This window comes from Geospiza fortis, unplaced genomic scaffold, assembly GCF_000277835.1.
Source record: "Geospiza fortis unplaced genomic scaffold, GeoFor_1.0 scaffold231, whole genome shotgun sequence".
Taxonomy (NCBI): domain Eukaryota; kingdom Metazoa; phylum Chordata; class Aves; order Passeriformes; family Thraupidae; genus Geospiza; species Geospiza fortis.
This window is the reverse complement of record NW_005054351.1, coordinates 5,016,127-5,031,112: the sequence shown is the minus strand read 5'-3', so window position 1 is coordinate 5,031,112 and position 14,986 is coordinate 5,016,127. Positions and strand designations below refer to the sequence as shown.

Here is a 14,986-nt window from a genome sequence, read left to right as displayed (position 1 = left end):
TTACTATTCCCTTGGCCTCTGCCGCAGAAAGGATCCTGCCTATAAAGACCCCTGATCTGTTCTAGCTCAGCCATTCTTTGCACACTGTCTTCTTTAAAGATGAAAATCACATTCTGAATTGTGTCAGCAAGGAATGAACATTACTGTCAAAATCTTCCAGTTGGAGCAGACAAAATAGTAAAATACATTAACACATTCCAGCTATCAGGGTTGAAAAACCTGATGCAGTACCTTGATTTCTTACTGTCCTACACATTACTATATGTGCCCATTTATTCACCACATTTCAGTGCTTGCACATAGTTTGAAGAGCACAATTCATTGTGATTATTTTTCAATTTCAAACATAGCAAATTGAGAACCTGAAAATGGAAGGGTTTGAGTAAAGAACAGAAAATAAGGAGAAAGAAAAGAAAATTAGTCACAAATAGGAAAATACTGTTTTAAGCTCTGAGACTTTCAAAAATCTGTTGGACTATTTAAGCATAGATGTTAACATTCATTTTCATTTCTATACCAGCAGAAAGCTATGGAATGAAACTTATTTAGATCTTCAAATTTTTTAGTGTTTGTTTTCATTCTGACACACTTTTGGCATTAAGCTTTATTATTTAGAGTGACCAAAAAGTCTACACTAAATCAGAATGAATATCTCAAAAGAACCAGCAGATGGCAATAAAAAGATCTGTGATAAATTCTGATTTCGGAAATAAATATAATCTGTAGTAATGTACAACCAGAAAACCTGGAATTTTTTTAACCTCATTGATATGGTTCCAGGAGGCTTATTGAAGCAGCCAACATAAAATTTTATACACACAAATCCATGAATCTTTCCCCACATCTGAAGGTGAGGAGAAACAAAAAAACAAACTCTGAGAACAATCTGTTCCGGTTACATGTGACTTCATTTTTACTCTTAAAATATTGCCAAACAGTAAAATAAACAACCAGCAGAATTTGTTAAGTCTTTAGACATAGCCTTTATATAAAGTCTTTATAGCTTTAGAAGCTTTCTCACACCAAGGCTATTCAGCAACTACTGGAAATCGTTGCCAGGGTTTCAGCTTGAAGTTAAAATATCCCACTATTTTTATGTCTCACAATTTCAATTCTAGGAATAAACTGCTGTGGCTTACCTGTCTAGCAGAGAGCAAAAAAATCAAATTACTATTTTGCATTGTATTAAAAATATATATATATATATTTGATTTTTAAAGAGGGGCTGTCAGATATTATTTATTTTATATATATATATATGTAAAGTAAACGTTTGCAGCTGAGGTAGGGGTATTCTAGAACAGAACAACATGTTAATTGAAATCACTAGTGGTTTGTATTAACCTTTTTTAATATTCAGCACCAATAATGCTGCATTTTTCCATTTTCCTATGTTTCCCATTTTCACCACATTCAAGCATAGGTAAGTCTTGGCTAGGAAGTCTGTTTCACTGAAATAAAATATTTGATGAATTAAATTGCCAAGCATTTTCCAAAAAATGAACCATAAAGCTGTCAGTAAGGTTTTCACCTTAGCATGAACCATTTTTCAAAAACAGATTTATTATTAATTATATTTAATTACTATTTTCTCATTATCAGTAAATAATCTAGTATTTTTTCATATACATTTAATTATTAGGAAGAAAATGAGACCACACATCAAATATTTACACTATGTACTCTACCTTCCAGTTATATCTGAAAACTGACAAACCACTCAGGTTATAAACGTAGTATATATGTATACATGCCAGCTTGGAAAAAACACATTACCATAAAAATGAATTAACACATGGAAAGAGAGATACCTCAAGACTGTTCCCAAAAGAACTTCAGCAGTAAGAAAGTTAAAAGATTTTAACACTCCCAGAAATTACCACTCCCAGAAAAGAGTGGACCAGGCCGCCCAGAGAAGTGGTTGACTTTCCCTCACTGGCAGTGTTCAAATCTTAGCTTATCTTGATAAGGACATTGAGAATTTAATCAAGGGTCCTGCAGAAGGTTTGGGCAAATAATCTCCAGGGGTCCCTTCCGCCTAGACTTCTCTAATTCCCTGTGTGAACCTCTGCAGCTCCTATATCCTATGTTAGTATCTAGCAATAACACAGAAATATTTTAGCAGCAAAAACACCACTTTATGCACAGCTGTTATGCTTCAACCTTTGAGCTTCTGTAATTCCACCACTTTCAAAGGATTAATACGTGTGTATGCTGATGCAGCCTATTTTTCTGCATTTTTCCCAGTTCCTTTTCTACTAAAGCTGTCCCTTACATAAATGTGTATTTAGCATATGTTCTAAATCCAAAACTCATGAGTTCTACAAGAACAAAGCCGTTTCTCCACACATGTAGCACACTACACCATGCAGAACCATGCCTCAGTTCCACCTGGCCAGAATGGAGTCATGTACATTACTGCCAGGAAATAATTCAACCAGAACTGTTTTGTAAAAAACAAAATTACCCAGCTTTACCAGGAGAAAACAGATTGCACAGAAATCTATTGCAAAACATTTAAGAAACTTTAAAGGGAAAAAAAAGAGGAAATACTTTAATTTTGACATAACAATCCACCTAAATTTGCTTTTGGTCAGAAAGTGGGTTCAAAAGATCTTCAATTGCACTCAGGATGCAATGTTTACTGATTTTCAAGTTTGTGGAGAATGCAAAGTACAATGATGCCTAGAACTAGATGATAAATATACCTTGTCATCTACTAGAATTCAAACTGTTTGACTCTGGTAGTTTTTCCCAGTTTCTCTAGCACACCATTTCAGAAACAACTGTCAAGCTTACTGTTGAGCTGGCTGAGTGTTGGGCCTACTGCATCAAGATTATTCAGCAGAAGCTCAAAGAGCTTCTAATCTATACAAGGAGGCCTTTGATGAAAAAAATACACTCAATAAAATGGAATTCTGAAGAAAAGCTGTATACCAGGCAAGTCTCAATCACTTTGACTTTTGATCAGCTTTATTGACACACTATGATTCCTCCTTTCTGGCCTCTTATAAATGAACCATCAGCTCCTTCTCACTCAGAAAAACCAAAGCTCAAGAAAGGATTACTTCCTTTATTCTACTCCATACTTCTTACAGAACTGACTTCTCAATACAGGTTTTCTATGATGCTGATAAAGATCTATGTCCTTATGAGGACACCATGAAATTAAATCAACACAGACCAACTGTTTAAGCCATGTTTACTACAAATACACCACCCATGTCCCTATGCAAAAGTCCTCATTTCTACAGCACAGCTGATTACATTCTTCCCAAAATCATGTTGCTAGATGGTAATGTCAGATTTTATATTACCATTATCAAGAAGGACCTTCATTACTACTTAGTATTTCCAAGCTAATTACCAAATCCCTTATGTGATGTAGAACATCCAGGCTAAGTGCACTTCTGCAAAAAAGCTTTCCTTTAGTTTACTACACTGCAGTATCCAGATACATGAGTTGCTTTTCAAGGCTAGGACACATTCATGAGGAGCTGTACTTCACAGCTACTGCTTCAAAACACCACTCCTGATGTACTGTTAGAAGGAAAAATGACTGTTTAAGAGTTGTACTTAAGAGTAGAACTGATTTCTTGAACTCAGCTCTTAGAGTAGTCCCAACACTGATTTAATTTGCATTCCTTAGATTTATCAGAGTCCACATTAAAAAGAAACAGTCATCAGGAACAAAACTCTTTGTCAACAACTTTTGCAAGAAAGATTTTTTAAAGCACTGCAGAATTAAAGTTACACTTGTTTTAACCTACTTCCCTAGCTATGCACCAAGTTTCTTCAGAGTTATTTCCTTTTTTCGTGGTTCAAATCAGTGTAGGCAGTCAGAAGTGATCTGGAACAGTTTTACACAAGCACAGACACGTGTTTGGAATGTCCTACTTTGCACCTGAATTCACACCAGAATTATGTGTCTATGATGAAGTCTGAATAACTAAACACACAATGCGATACAACTGTTTTAAAATTAGGTTAATAGGGATATATTGTTTCCTGCTTTAAGGGCATTCAGTTACTTCTTTTTGTTTGAAAACTGCACTGGCTGCACTCAGTTAGCATCCATCCATAAGAAAAAGAGTGGAGTTTCATCATCTGCTCCTGGTTCAAATCACGTTGCCATGGAAGCAGATGTTGAATTGATGAAAATAGGTCAACTGTTCAAAAAAAATCACTGGTTTAATACTTGAAAAATTCTTATTATATTTTATTATTTTAATGCTTGCCATTATTTTCAAATTGGTAATATTTTATCCTGTGGTATTCTAATTAACATTTACTTTGCTCACACAATACAATATTCCCACCAAAAATGTAGATAGCATCAGAGTAAAGAGTCATTAATGGGAAAAAATATTTTGCATAAATCAGTAGGGGCTGGGTACTGAATGCTTACAAGAATATCACAAACACAATTCTTTGTTACTTCAGTAGTGTGGTGTTAACTGTTGCCATATAAGCTGTTTCCATTTGGAGAGTATTAGCATTATTAAAAAGCACTAGCTTTTTTTTTTTAAAGAACAAAAAAAATCAGGACATCACTAATACCTGTGCTTGGCTTTGACAGCAACAGTGCTTTTCTGTTTAGTTTTGCATCAAACAGATATATAAATACTCAACTGTAGTCTCAGTTACTATAAACTTATTAAAATACTTAAAGACAGCTATGATTTAAATAGGTTACCCCATCAATAGAACATGTGAAAATACACATAGCCAAATCAAAGAAATTTCCCTCTTAACATTTTCAAACTGCCTGCCAAGATGCTGTCAAAATAGTGCAAACACACAGTAAAATGTTGATCTTCACCTGCAGTAAACATCAGAAAATAAAATAACTCACCTGTATCACGATTTTCTGAATCTCTGCTAGGTGATCTAAAACACTTTCCTATCAACATCCTGACACATCTGAATTTTTTTCTGCCTTGACATTGACATACTTTAGATGCATTGGGTTTGTCCTAGAAGTTTAATGTAGTATATTCTGTTCCTGAATATTTTTTTTACAACTGAAATGCAGAGTTTAATCATAAATAGAGGTGCATGGGAATACTGCCAATACATGAGATTTGTGCTCCTTTCATAATTCAGAGACCCTTCTGTAGATTAAGTGATACTTAAAGTAGAAAGGCTCAGTGGTGCAGAAGTCCTGCAAATTTAATCCAGAACAAACCTTCCACAGCACTGCTGTGTGTGTCCTACACACTGCTGCTCCTGCCCTGCTCCCTGGTGGATGGGGTCAGACAACATCTCCCACACCAATTCCCTGATCTGCTTCATCAGCATCAGGTAAAAGGAAGTCCCAGCGCAACAGGTAAGATGGGAGTACATACACAGGAAGCAAAAAGAAAGACATCCCCGTCTCTTGAAGATGGCATAAATCTATACTGCTGCTGTTCATAGCCCCACAGCATCCAGTAATCCTCCTTTCTTTGAAACTTTTGTAGTCAATGTCTTAACCTGAAATATGTACAACAGAACTTCTGATTAAAAAAAAAAACTGTAACATGTTTAGACATGTAAGAACATGTTTAAACACGTAAGAACATGTTTAACTGTCAACACAGTAGAAACTATTTTCAACAGAAATAAAACTCATGTTTGCTGTGCTCATTTTCATATCATTTTTTAAAATTAAATTTCTGTATAAAATGTCTTTCACTTTGGAGAACTCTTTTTGACTCTAGAAAGTTCAAAATTTGTGTTATGAAACTTTGCAAAATTATATGACCTGAGCTCTCTTTAAAAAACTGAGATCTCTTTTAAAAACTAAAACAAACCAACAAAAAAATCCCAAACCCCACATCTGGGAAGATGTTAAATACTGTTCAAAATGTACAGAAAGAATGTCCTTAAGGAGACAGCAAAAGTCTTACATTCCACATTGAGTAGTTGCAAAACCGTTTATAACCAACCAACAACATTCCAAAAAAAAAATCACATGGCTTATGCTCTAGAAACATACTGTAAGACTTGCATGTTGGTTTTGTATCTCTGTTTTCTCGGACAACAAATAGCTGGTAGTAACAGAAAAACAACCATCCAAAAAAAAATCAGGGACGGGTATATTTTAAATCATCAGGCATAGTGGTTACTTTTAATCAAAAACTTTTTTAGCAGATCTTTTCAGACCACTGCATCATGGCATGTTGTTTTGTTGTTTGGTTGTTTTGGGTTTTTTTAATTAAGCAGAATAATTAGAGAAAACTTGACTTTTCTTTAACCAAATTAATACCTTTAATTTCCTCTGGCTCATCCAGTATTAGCCTCCAACAGCCTCTTCACATACCATGACAATTATAGATTGGTGGTTTTCACCAAAGCTGCTTCTCTATATAAGACAACATTTTTCCCCTCTCCTCCCCTCAGTACTAATTCACTTCTTCCGTCCAAACTTTCTTCCCTTACTTTTCTGAATCTCCCCTTCCACAGTATTTACAGATAATCTGAGATACAATGTTAAGGAGTTCCAAGAGCTACCAAATTATTGCGCTGCAATTCATTTTCCCTAAAGGGCTGCATATAAACAGAATTTAAATTTAGAGAAAAATGATGGTCTTCTCCTTTGGTCTACCAAGAAACAGAGGTCTGCCTAGAGATCAAATAGCCAGCTTCACATTTAAACAGATAAAAGTCTAACACACAGCAAGCAAAGGCAAAAACAGCCCCATCTCTGAGGTGTCAGAAATCCATACTGTTTACATTTACTCATCCAGTTTTCAAAATATCACCTCTCTAGATATGTTGTCCAGGAATGACCTATATCATTGCATTTGACTTGCTAAATTAGTTTTATATTACAACTACTCCTCACTGAGGTCAATGTAAATGTCCACATGTGCATAATAGAAGAGTGCATTCAGGCTGCCTGTAGATGCAAATTCCAGCAAACCAGTTGACATGATTCATATTTACAGCTAACTCTGCAAACCTTAAGGCTTGGAAAATAAAACTCAAAGCAAGCTCATAATTCATTGCATAACACTTAATACCTGTAAAATGAACAAATAAGAAATAAATGCTCCTGATGCACCTCTGTAAGGTGATGCACTTTTGTAACTACACATACAAAATCCAGACCTTTTGCCATGAGAAAAGTAATGCAGTTTCTAAAAGCTAAAATAGAAATGGAAAAAATCAAGGTAATACAATATAAGAAAGCCCTGAAGGAAGGATTTATAAGGGCAAAGTCCTGCAATATCAGTTCTGTAAAATACCCACAGTCATCCCTCCATGTCTGAAAAGGAATGACACTGATGTGCTTACTACAAGGAATCAGGAAAAGATTAAACCCAAATGCTGTTACAATCACAAATATTTACAGTCATGACACACAGTTGTTTCAGATAAGCCCTACAGGATATATCCATAAAGATTATGTAGGAAGTCTTTTTAGATATGCTCGGGTCATGACCAAAGCAGAGAAATAAACAGTTCACAAAAACGTGATTATTTTGCTTCTTGAAATAGCACTACTAAATACTTGAAGTACATGAAGCAACAAATGCTCGGTATCTTGGGAATGCTTGGGAAAGTATGGCAACAGCATTCACAGTAAATCAAAACACACAAGAGAAAGAAATCAAAAAGAAAGACTTTGAAACACTTCTTTGATAGGGAAATCTTAATTTCCTTCTAATATAAAATGTGAGGTGAAGTCTAATTCCTGCTATCATTTTCACTGGTTTTGGGTTATTTGCTACAACATGCATTTTTGAAGGCAGACTTACCTCTACCAATGCCACAGTCAGAATAAGGTCCATTTTTGAGTCTGGGAAAAGGGCATCCACTTCTGGAGACATTCCAATCAGTATACAATTAGTAACAACTGATATTACACTCATAGTTTCAAAGGCCAGCTGAAATAAAAATATATTTACAGTTATGACCATTACCTCTAGCTTACTAGTCCCCAAATTGCTCTGAATGGTACCTCTCTTCATTAAAGCCTCAGAAGACCCATAAGTTTAACTTATTTTCTGTTATCCTCCGAATTCTATGGCACAGGACTTGTTTGGCAAGCAGTCCAGACCTCATCAGCTTGACAAGACCACAGCAAGGTTGTAACCTGAACACATGAAACAGCAAGCACTCCCAACAACAGCTGTACTCCCAAACAAACTTATTTCAGGATAAAGGAAAAAGTGCAAAATTCCAAGAGGAACTAGTAGTCCTAACACTGGCTTTGGAGTTTCTGTCTGAATGTTAAGAGGAAAAGGTTCAGAATGGCTTTTTAAAATCACAACCACTTGAGATTTGTTGACAGATTTACATTTAAACACATGCAATAGCACAAGTCTAAGAAGCTCTTGCCTACAGAGCTCCCACAAAATGTCTGAAAATATTAATACAGCTTAACAATTGCATTTGCAGTATAATGGTTACTTATTCCAAGGTCCTGTCTGCAATGAGAAAGACTGACATTGAATTGTAGTGACTGTCACAATGAATTAGCAGAAATAACTTTCTCCTTGACAAGAAGCTAGTGACTCAGCTCACCTGATAAAATAATTCCAGTATTCCTTTAACAGAAATCTTTCAGCAAATGCTTTTATTCCCCATATGAAATGGATGACTTGAAAAGTTAGTTGTTATTTTTAATTCACAAAGCACATTCATTTCTGCCATTAGTTGAAAAAATGACACCATAAAACAAAATTACAGTACTGTAGTAATGTTATAATTTTTCAGCCTACTCCCTTGATTGAAACAAACTATTCTAGCAAAAAAAAAAAAAAAAAGCTATTAATACATCTGCAGCTATACTTGTGTCTTATGACCACAGCCTGATTATTCTGGTGGTTACACAATGTTGGTTACACAATTGGTCAATGCAGCTGTAGCATTAAGATGTTGGCAGCATAGACCTGGACTGAGAAAGTACATCCCATGTTAAAATGCAATCAGATTGTAACTCACACATTTTAATGGCATATTATTAAAAGACTTCACCTCTAAGTCCCCTTCATTAATATCTATGCATGTGTCTAACGAACATTGCTCAGAATCCTAGGTTTGCATGTTTTTACGCTATGTTTTACTTGAGGTTTCAGGATTTCATTTCTCACCTCTCATTTGCTTCATTTGATAACACTTACAACCCCTCCAAACGGAATAATCCATTAGCTCACTGTGCCCTTTATCTCCATTACATAACATTAGAAAACCTGTTAAATAAAACTAGAATATGAATCATCTCCTAGAAAGGTCCCCCAACCTTATCACATTCCCTTATCAAGCACTGCTATTATGGAATGCTAAAGTTTCTGGGTGCAATTTAGTCACTCCAGAAAACTCTGCTCAGGATCAGTTCACTGATGCAGCACTCTCCACAGGCCCCAAAATAGCTGGTGGCAGCATGACTGCATGGACAAACAAGTGAGGACAGAAAATGCTTAACCCAGTACTATTACCATGAAATTGTTTAGATAGACTACAGTGTTCAGGCTGTGCAGAAAGTTCCAGCTCCTGCTCACAGGTCCAGGTTATTTTCAAATTAGTCAGCTTGAGCACCAGTAACCATGGGTGCATAGGCCACAAGCCTGGCTTAGGAATACAACTACTTACCTATTCTTCCATTTCTTTTGAAAGCCCTGCTGTGCTCCACACTTCTGAGTTACCATCAGAAGCTACCATTTCTAAAATACACTGCCTATAAAGAATACTGGGCAGTAGCTGGAAGCTTTGCTTTATTGAAGTTGCAATAGAAGTACAATACATACACAAGAACTAAAGAAAAAATTTGCTTTTTTTTCCAAGGCAGCTAAAAGGCATGTGGTCAAAAACCACACCAAAAAGATCACTGGGATATATAGTTGGACAGATGATATTCCAAGGCATTGAAGAGAACAAAGTACCTACTGAACTTTGAAGTGGCTCGTGGGACAAACACAAAGCTTTCATACTGGTGCTGAAACCTCTTTTAGACAAATGAATAGAAAAAAAAAAAAAGACACAAAAATTACCTGCCAAACACCAATATTCGCTGTGGGTTCTGCAAATGGACGCTTGTAAACTCTGCACATCTTTAAGGCATCAGAGTATATCTCTGTGATGTTGTTTAACACTGCAAAAACAGCTGCCAGTGGATAAACACATGAGAAAAGACTCACATAGCCAAACTGTAGGAACAACTCCAGGTAATCATCAAAAGTACCCTGAAAAACAGAGGAAATATAAGGGCAACCAACTTTAACCTACAAAAAAACTATGACAAACACAGAAATAGCACTACAGTTGTAAACATGTTTCCTCATCCCAAATCAGCTGTTTAGAAATGACTGCTGATAATAGATAAGAATAATTTTTTTAAAATCCAATTAATTTGGAATTATTCAATCACTAAAAACTTGTCATAAGGGGAGGCCCAGGTTTTTCCTTTTGCCTAATGCATTTTATGCAAGTCACACTTCCTATCCTTATTTACATGAAGTAACTACATAAACACACTCAACTTATGCAGGTTTCTGAGCATCTCAGTTAAACAGTGACAGAATCAACAGCGAGCAATAGAAAAACAGCACCATGCATTTCAACTGGCAGAACATCCTCCTGAGAGCACTGTGGCCACAAAAGTCCTAGCATTTCAGACTGTCCATGAAAGACCTAACCAGAATGGTAGGCTGGTAGGCAAATCTTTTCCAGTATTTCTGCTTGTTTATTTCAAAATGGGTAGGATAGAATTACTGGTTCACTTGAAGATTGAAATCTACAAGGCAGCACTGGCATCTGAAAGGAATAATTAGTGCAAACAAAAAACCCTATTTAACAAATCCCAATAGGTTTATCCCCTGATCTTTGAACCAAGAATGTGGGTACTTAAATGCTGATTAAGTACTCACATGTAGGTGATCATATATTTGTTTGCATATAAGTTTTGTAGTATTAATAACAGTTTGCTATGATTGCAGCAATTTTTTAATGAAAGAACCAAACCAACCCCTTTTAAAGAAAAAGTGCTCATAAACAAAGGATGGTGAAATACCACAAAGTTAAAGTAGGATCTAGGTATCTTGTATTTTCACAGACACATGTATTGTCCTCTCTCTCAAAACTGAAATTATGAAGACTTGACAGTAACTGTAATTATTGTAAGAACCACATGAAAGTGGTTTTGGCTCCATGCATCAGATACATGGTTCTCTATTTTTTTTGCCTGTCATAGCTGTTAAACTGACTGCCCTCTCCAACACCGAGTGCTTTTTTCTCCTAGGAAACAGAGGCAGAAGAAGCCTGCAAGCTCACAAATCAACATGGGGTACTCATTAATTGTATTTCTCACCTGAGCTCGTTTTGAAGTTCTACAGTATAGTTCAGTCTCACAAACCAGTCTGCAGGCCAGACTATGAACAGCTACCTAACTTTGAAAGCCATTTAGACTTTTTCCTCAGAAACATTTTGTACAAGCTCTAAATTTTACTAAGGCCTTCTTTAGGGACATTTGCAGGAATGTCCACTGGAACGGCAGCCACACATCTGCTACTGCTATCATTTTCTCAGACAATCACTGCAGGCAGAGAGAGAGCTTTCCTTTGTGCTCCTCCTTCTGGTAATTTCACAGTATTCCCACTGCTTCCTCACTCTTCTCATTTCCTTGCCCAATACCTACTGGCTTTTAGAACAGCAGAGTATGAGATAAATAAGTATTTCTTTTTTTCCTACTCAATTTATGAAGCTCTGTGTAGGAAAACAATGACTCTGTGTAGGAGTCTGAGACAATGTTAAAGAAGTTTGTAACTGTGCCATTGGTAGCCACAACATGCTACGGCATCAAGGAAACAAAAACAAGAGTAAATTAAGGGAGAAAATTAACTAGAGGAGTGAAGCAAAAATTAGAAAAATAATAATTAAAAAATTATTGCAGGATGTTTTATATCTTAAACAGGGTTAAGGACTGGATATTTGAAAAGTAAGCGAGAATGAGGACAAAAAGAATAGAGAATTAAATGCTGAAGAGTATGTGAAAGAAGGAATCAAAACAAAAGAGCCTGAAACACAGAATTCTGCCAAGACTCCACAGTTACTAAACAGTCAAATGCTTCCCCCTTGTGACAGTTTTAATTTTAGAAATATTCTTGCCTGCTGACAGCTCACTGCCTGCAAACAAATCAGCAGTCTAATATCATTTATTCACAAGCACAGCAAAACAATAATCTTTAGATTGAGTATAAAATTAAGACTTTGAGTACACAGTATTTAGAACTGAAACAGGCTAGCAGTGGACACATCCAAGGCAAAGTCCTAACTCCTTACAACTGACCTCTTGGGTATCCGTGAAAAACTATTCAGGGTATAACAGTACAACAGGTGCAGATTCATTTGATCCAGCCCTGCACAAGAAGCACTGGGCAATGTCACTCAGAGACACCACACTGGCTTTGTCACTGGCTCAGTGACAGCTGAGAATCAGGAGTCAGCTCAGGTCTAAGAGGCAGAGCTTATTTGGTCAAGCTTGATGCTGACACATAGAACTCTGGGAGCTGTGCTGGCCGATGCACAGGTGCAGTGCTGGACTGTGCTGATTTACCAGCTCAGACACTAACACAGGGACTTCTGCTGTGTTCTGCACTGCAAGACAGGCTGTCTAACTCTATCTCCCTCCAACCTTCACACAGGAACACATTTGTAGAGTTTTTAAATCGTAAAGGTGATAGTTCTTTCTCCTTTTCCCATATCATGGCACTTCATGCAGAAAGAATCTGATATGGTGTTACTATCAAATTTTCAAACTGCTAACATCTACCTTTTACATGAAAGGTACACTATCTACATGTACTTCTTATTCTGTAAAAGAAAAAATCATACAGTACTAAAACTCTTGTGACTTGCAGCATAGTCACAAGTTGACAGCCAGTCTGTGAAGCCTTAACATACACACTGATGTCCACTGTGTAAATTCCTTTAGATTTTTAAGTAACGAATTGCATGGAATCTGCTAAATACAATTAAAAATTATACTGGGTAGGAGGTGGTCAAGAACAGAACGAAGAAGACAGGGAATACCAAAGCTGTGGTTTCAAGAGGCTAGAGCATTCAACAGGAAAATTGTTTTGGAAAGCTGGTTTCTTCTGTCTTCTGTTTCTGGCCTCACCCAGACCTAAGCTCTCTCTCATAGGCTCTACTTTAACTGACCATTTAAACTATACCACTGCAAAATCAAACCAAAACAGAAATAATTTCCCTCTTTCCTGTGCCAACCTACTCATCCTGATAGTCTTTGGGTTAGCGTTGGGGATAAAGGCATATTACACAAATACTTCTTTCCAGTGGCATGGGGTTAGGTAGCTTCAGAGAGAGCTATTCATTCCTTCCCCTTCATTCTGCTGTTACTAGGATCCTGCACTGTATCCACTTCCTGATCCAGGATAACACACAGCTGCATAAACAGCTACCAGCAAAGCTGATGAAGCTGGAAATAAGCTGTCATACCAGAAAGCCAAAAATATTCTTGTTTGCCTTGGCTGATGCCTCTGTGAACTACAGCCCAGAAAAGTTTTAACTCTCTCAAGCACTACAACATACCAAATAGGTTCCCATTTCTTTCTCCATGTTGACCTGTTCAGCTAATGACAGGTCCATATCAGTTTTCTTGGAGCACATGCGTTTCTTCATCCTCTTGTTGTATCTCTTCTGGAGCCAGTAAGGAAGCAAGGATTCTGCAAATTGGTTGAGGATCTGTGAAGTTATCAGCAAAGTGGCCAAGCTCTTAAGTTAAAAAAAAAATAAATGAAAATTAATATAATTGTGATGAAACAATGATCATTTGCAATTCTGTGAGCTCGAGTAACACTCTAAGTTACTGTACTATGAAAAAAGGCCAGCCTAACAAACCTAGGAATAGCATGCAAAAAGTGTAGATGATCTAGTTTCCATCCTTTGCTGGGTGCTGAAAAGGACTAATTAGGAGTTAGCAGTCTAAACATTTTGTGTATCTGGTTGTATCTTGAAAACAGTACACCAAGTACAATGAAGGGCAATGCATATTTAATATATGCCAATGACATTCACAGAACTAAAGACAGAATTTTTTCTATGCTTTTTTTAATTGATTTTACCTGAAAGTAGAGAAAATGTCACAAATATTATGGCTGGTATAGGTATGTAAAGTGTTTTGCTACAGTTCACTTCACAGTAACAGAGGTCTTGAACTGAAGTTCTTGTTGTACTGCTCATTATGTTAAGAGCAAAAATATTTTCCTTATACCAAAATTTCATGGATTTGAGTGTGAAAGTTGATTTAAAATACCAACTACAAATCATTTTTGCTTTTATTTCTTCTCAGATCCTCACTGTAGTCAAACTTAATCACGACTCTATCCTCAAGAGTCTCTCATTAAGAAGACTACAGAGAAGAACATCTTCTAACATAAAAGGAAATAGAGAGGAAATGAAAATTTCCCAGTCTCATCTGTGTGAAAGAATAATCAAATTTATTTGAAAACAGTTCCTCATTTATGCAGAAATAATTACTCTACTCTGCTATGATTCTGCAATAATGTTAGGGGAACTGAAACATGGAAGCTAGATTTCTAAGAAAATATAGGTGAAATATATTAATTGCCAAGTTTATGTTTTAGAATAAATACTGAAATCTGTTTTAATCAATCCTTTATTTTTCTAGATTCACCAACACTTAAGATGTTCTTGGAACTCACCTGCCTCAAAAGCTTCATATCAAACATCACAAAGGCAATGTAGAATAGAGATGCAAAACAATTTAAGAAGTTGAACTGCAAATAAAAATACTTGGTTTTAGTTCTTGAGCAAAAGTTCAGATGCAGAATATCATCTAACTTAACAGCTACCCTGACTAAATGGCTTCCATGAAGATGTAAACTGCCCATCAAAATTTTCTTTACCCTTAGGTCAGAAGAAACACATTTTCAATATTGTTCTTACTCAGTTTTTCCACTTAACAAGCTTAATGCTCTCCTAAAGCAAAGTGAAGAAGAAAGAGAGCTACGACTGAATT

The 14,986-nt window shown here is 36.2% G+C and overlaps 1 protein-coding gene across 2 annotated transcripts in view; it reads right to left on the bottom strand.

Moving 5' to 3' along the window:
- The window catches only part of ANO10 (anoctamin 10), a 120,250-nt gene that overhangs the window by 92,360 nt on the left and 12,904 nt on the right, over positions 1-14,986 (bottom strand). For both annotated transcript variants that reach the window (XM_031058893.1, XM_005423396.2), the window contains exons 8-11: positions 14,670-14,744; positions 13,537-13,719; positions 9,981-10,172; positions 7,746-7,874 (exon numbers count right to left, since the gene is read on the bottom strand). In XM_031058893.1, coding sequence (XP_030914753.1) covers positions 7,746-7,874; positions 9,981-10,172; positions 13,537-13,719; positions 14,670-14,744 — 579 coding nt within the window. The remainder of the gene's footprint in view (positions 1-7,745; positions 7,875-9,980; positions 10,173-13,536; positions 13,720-14,669; positions 14,745-14,986) is intronic.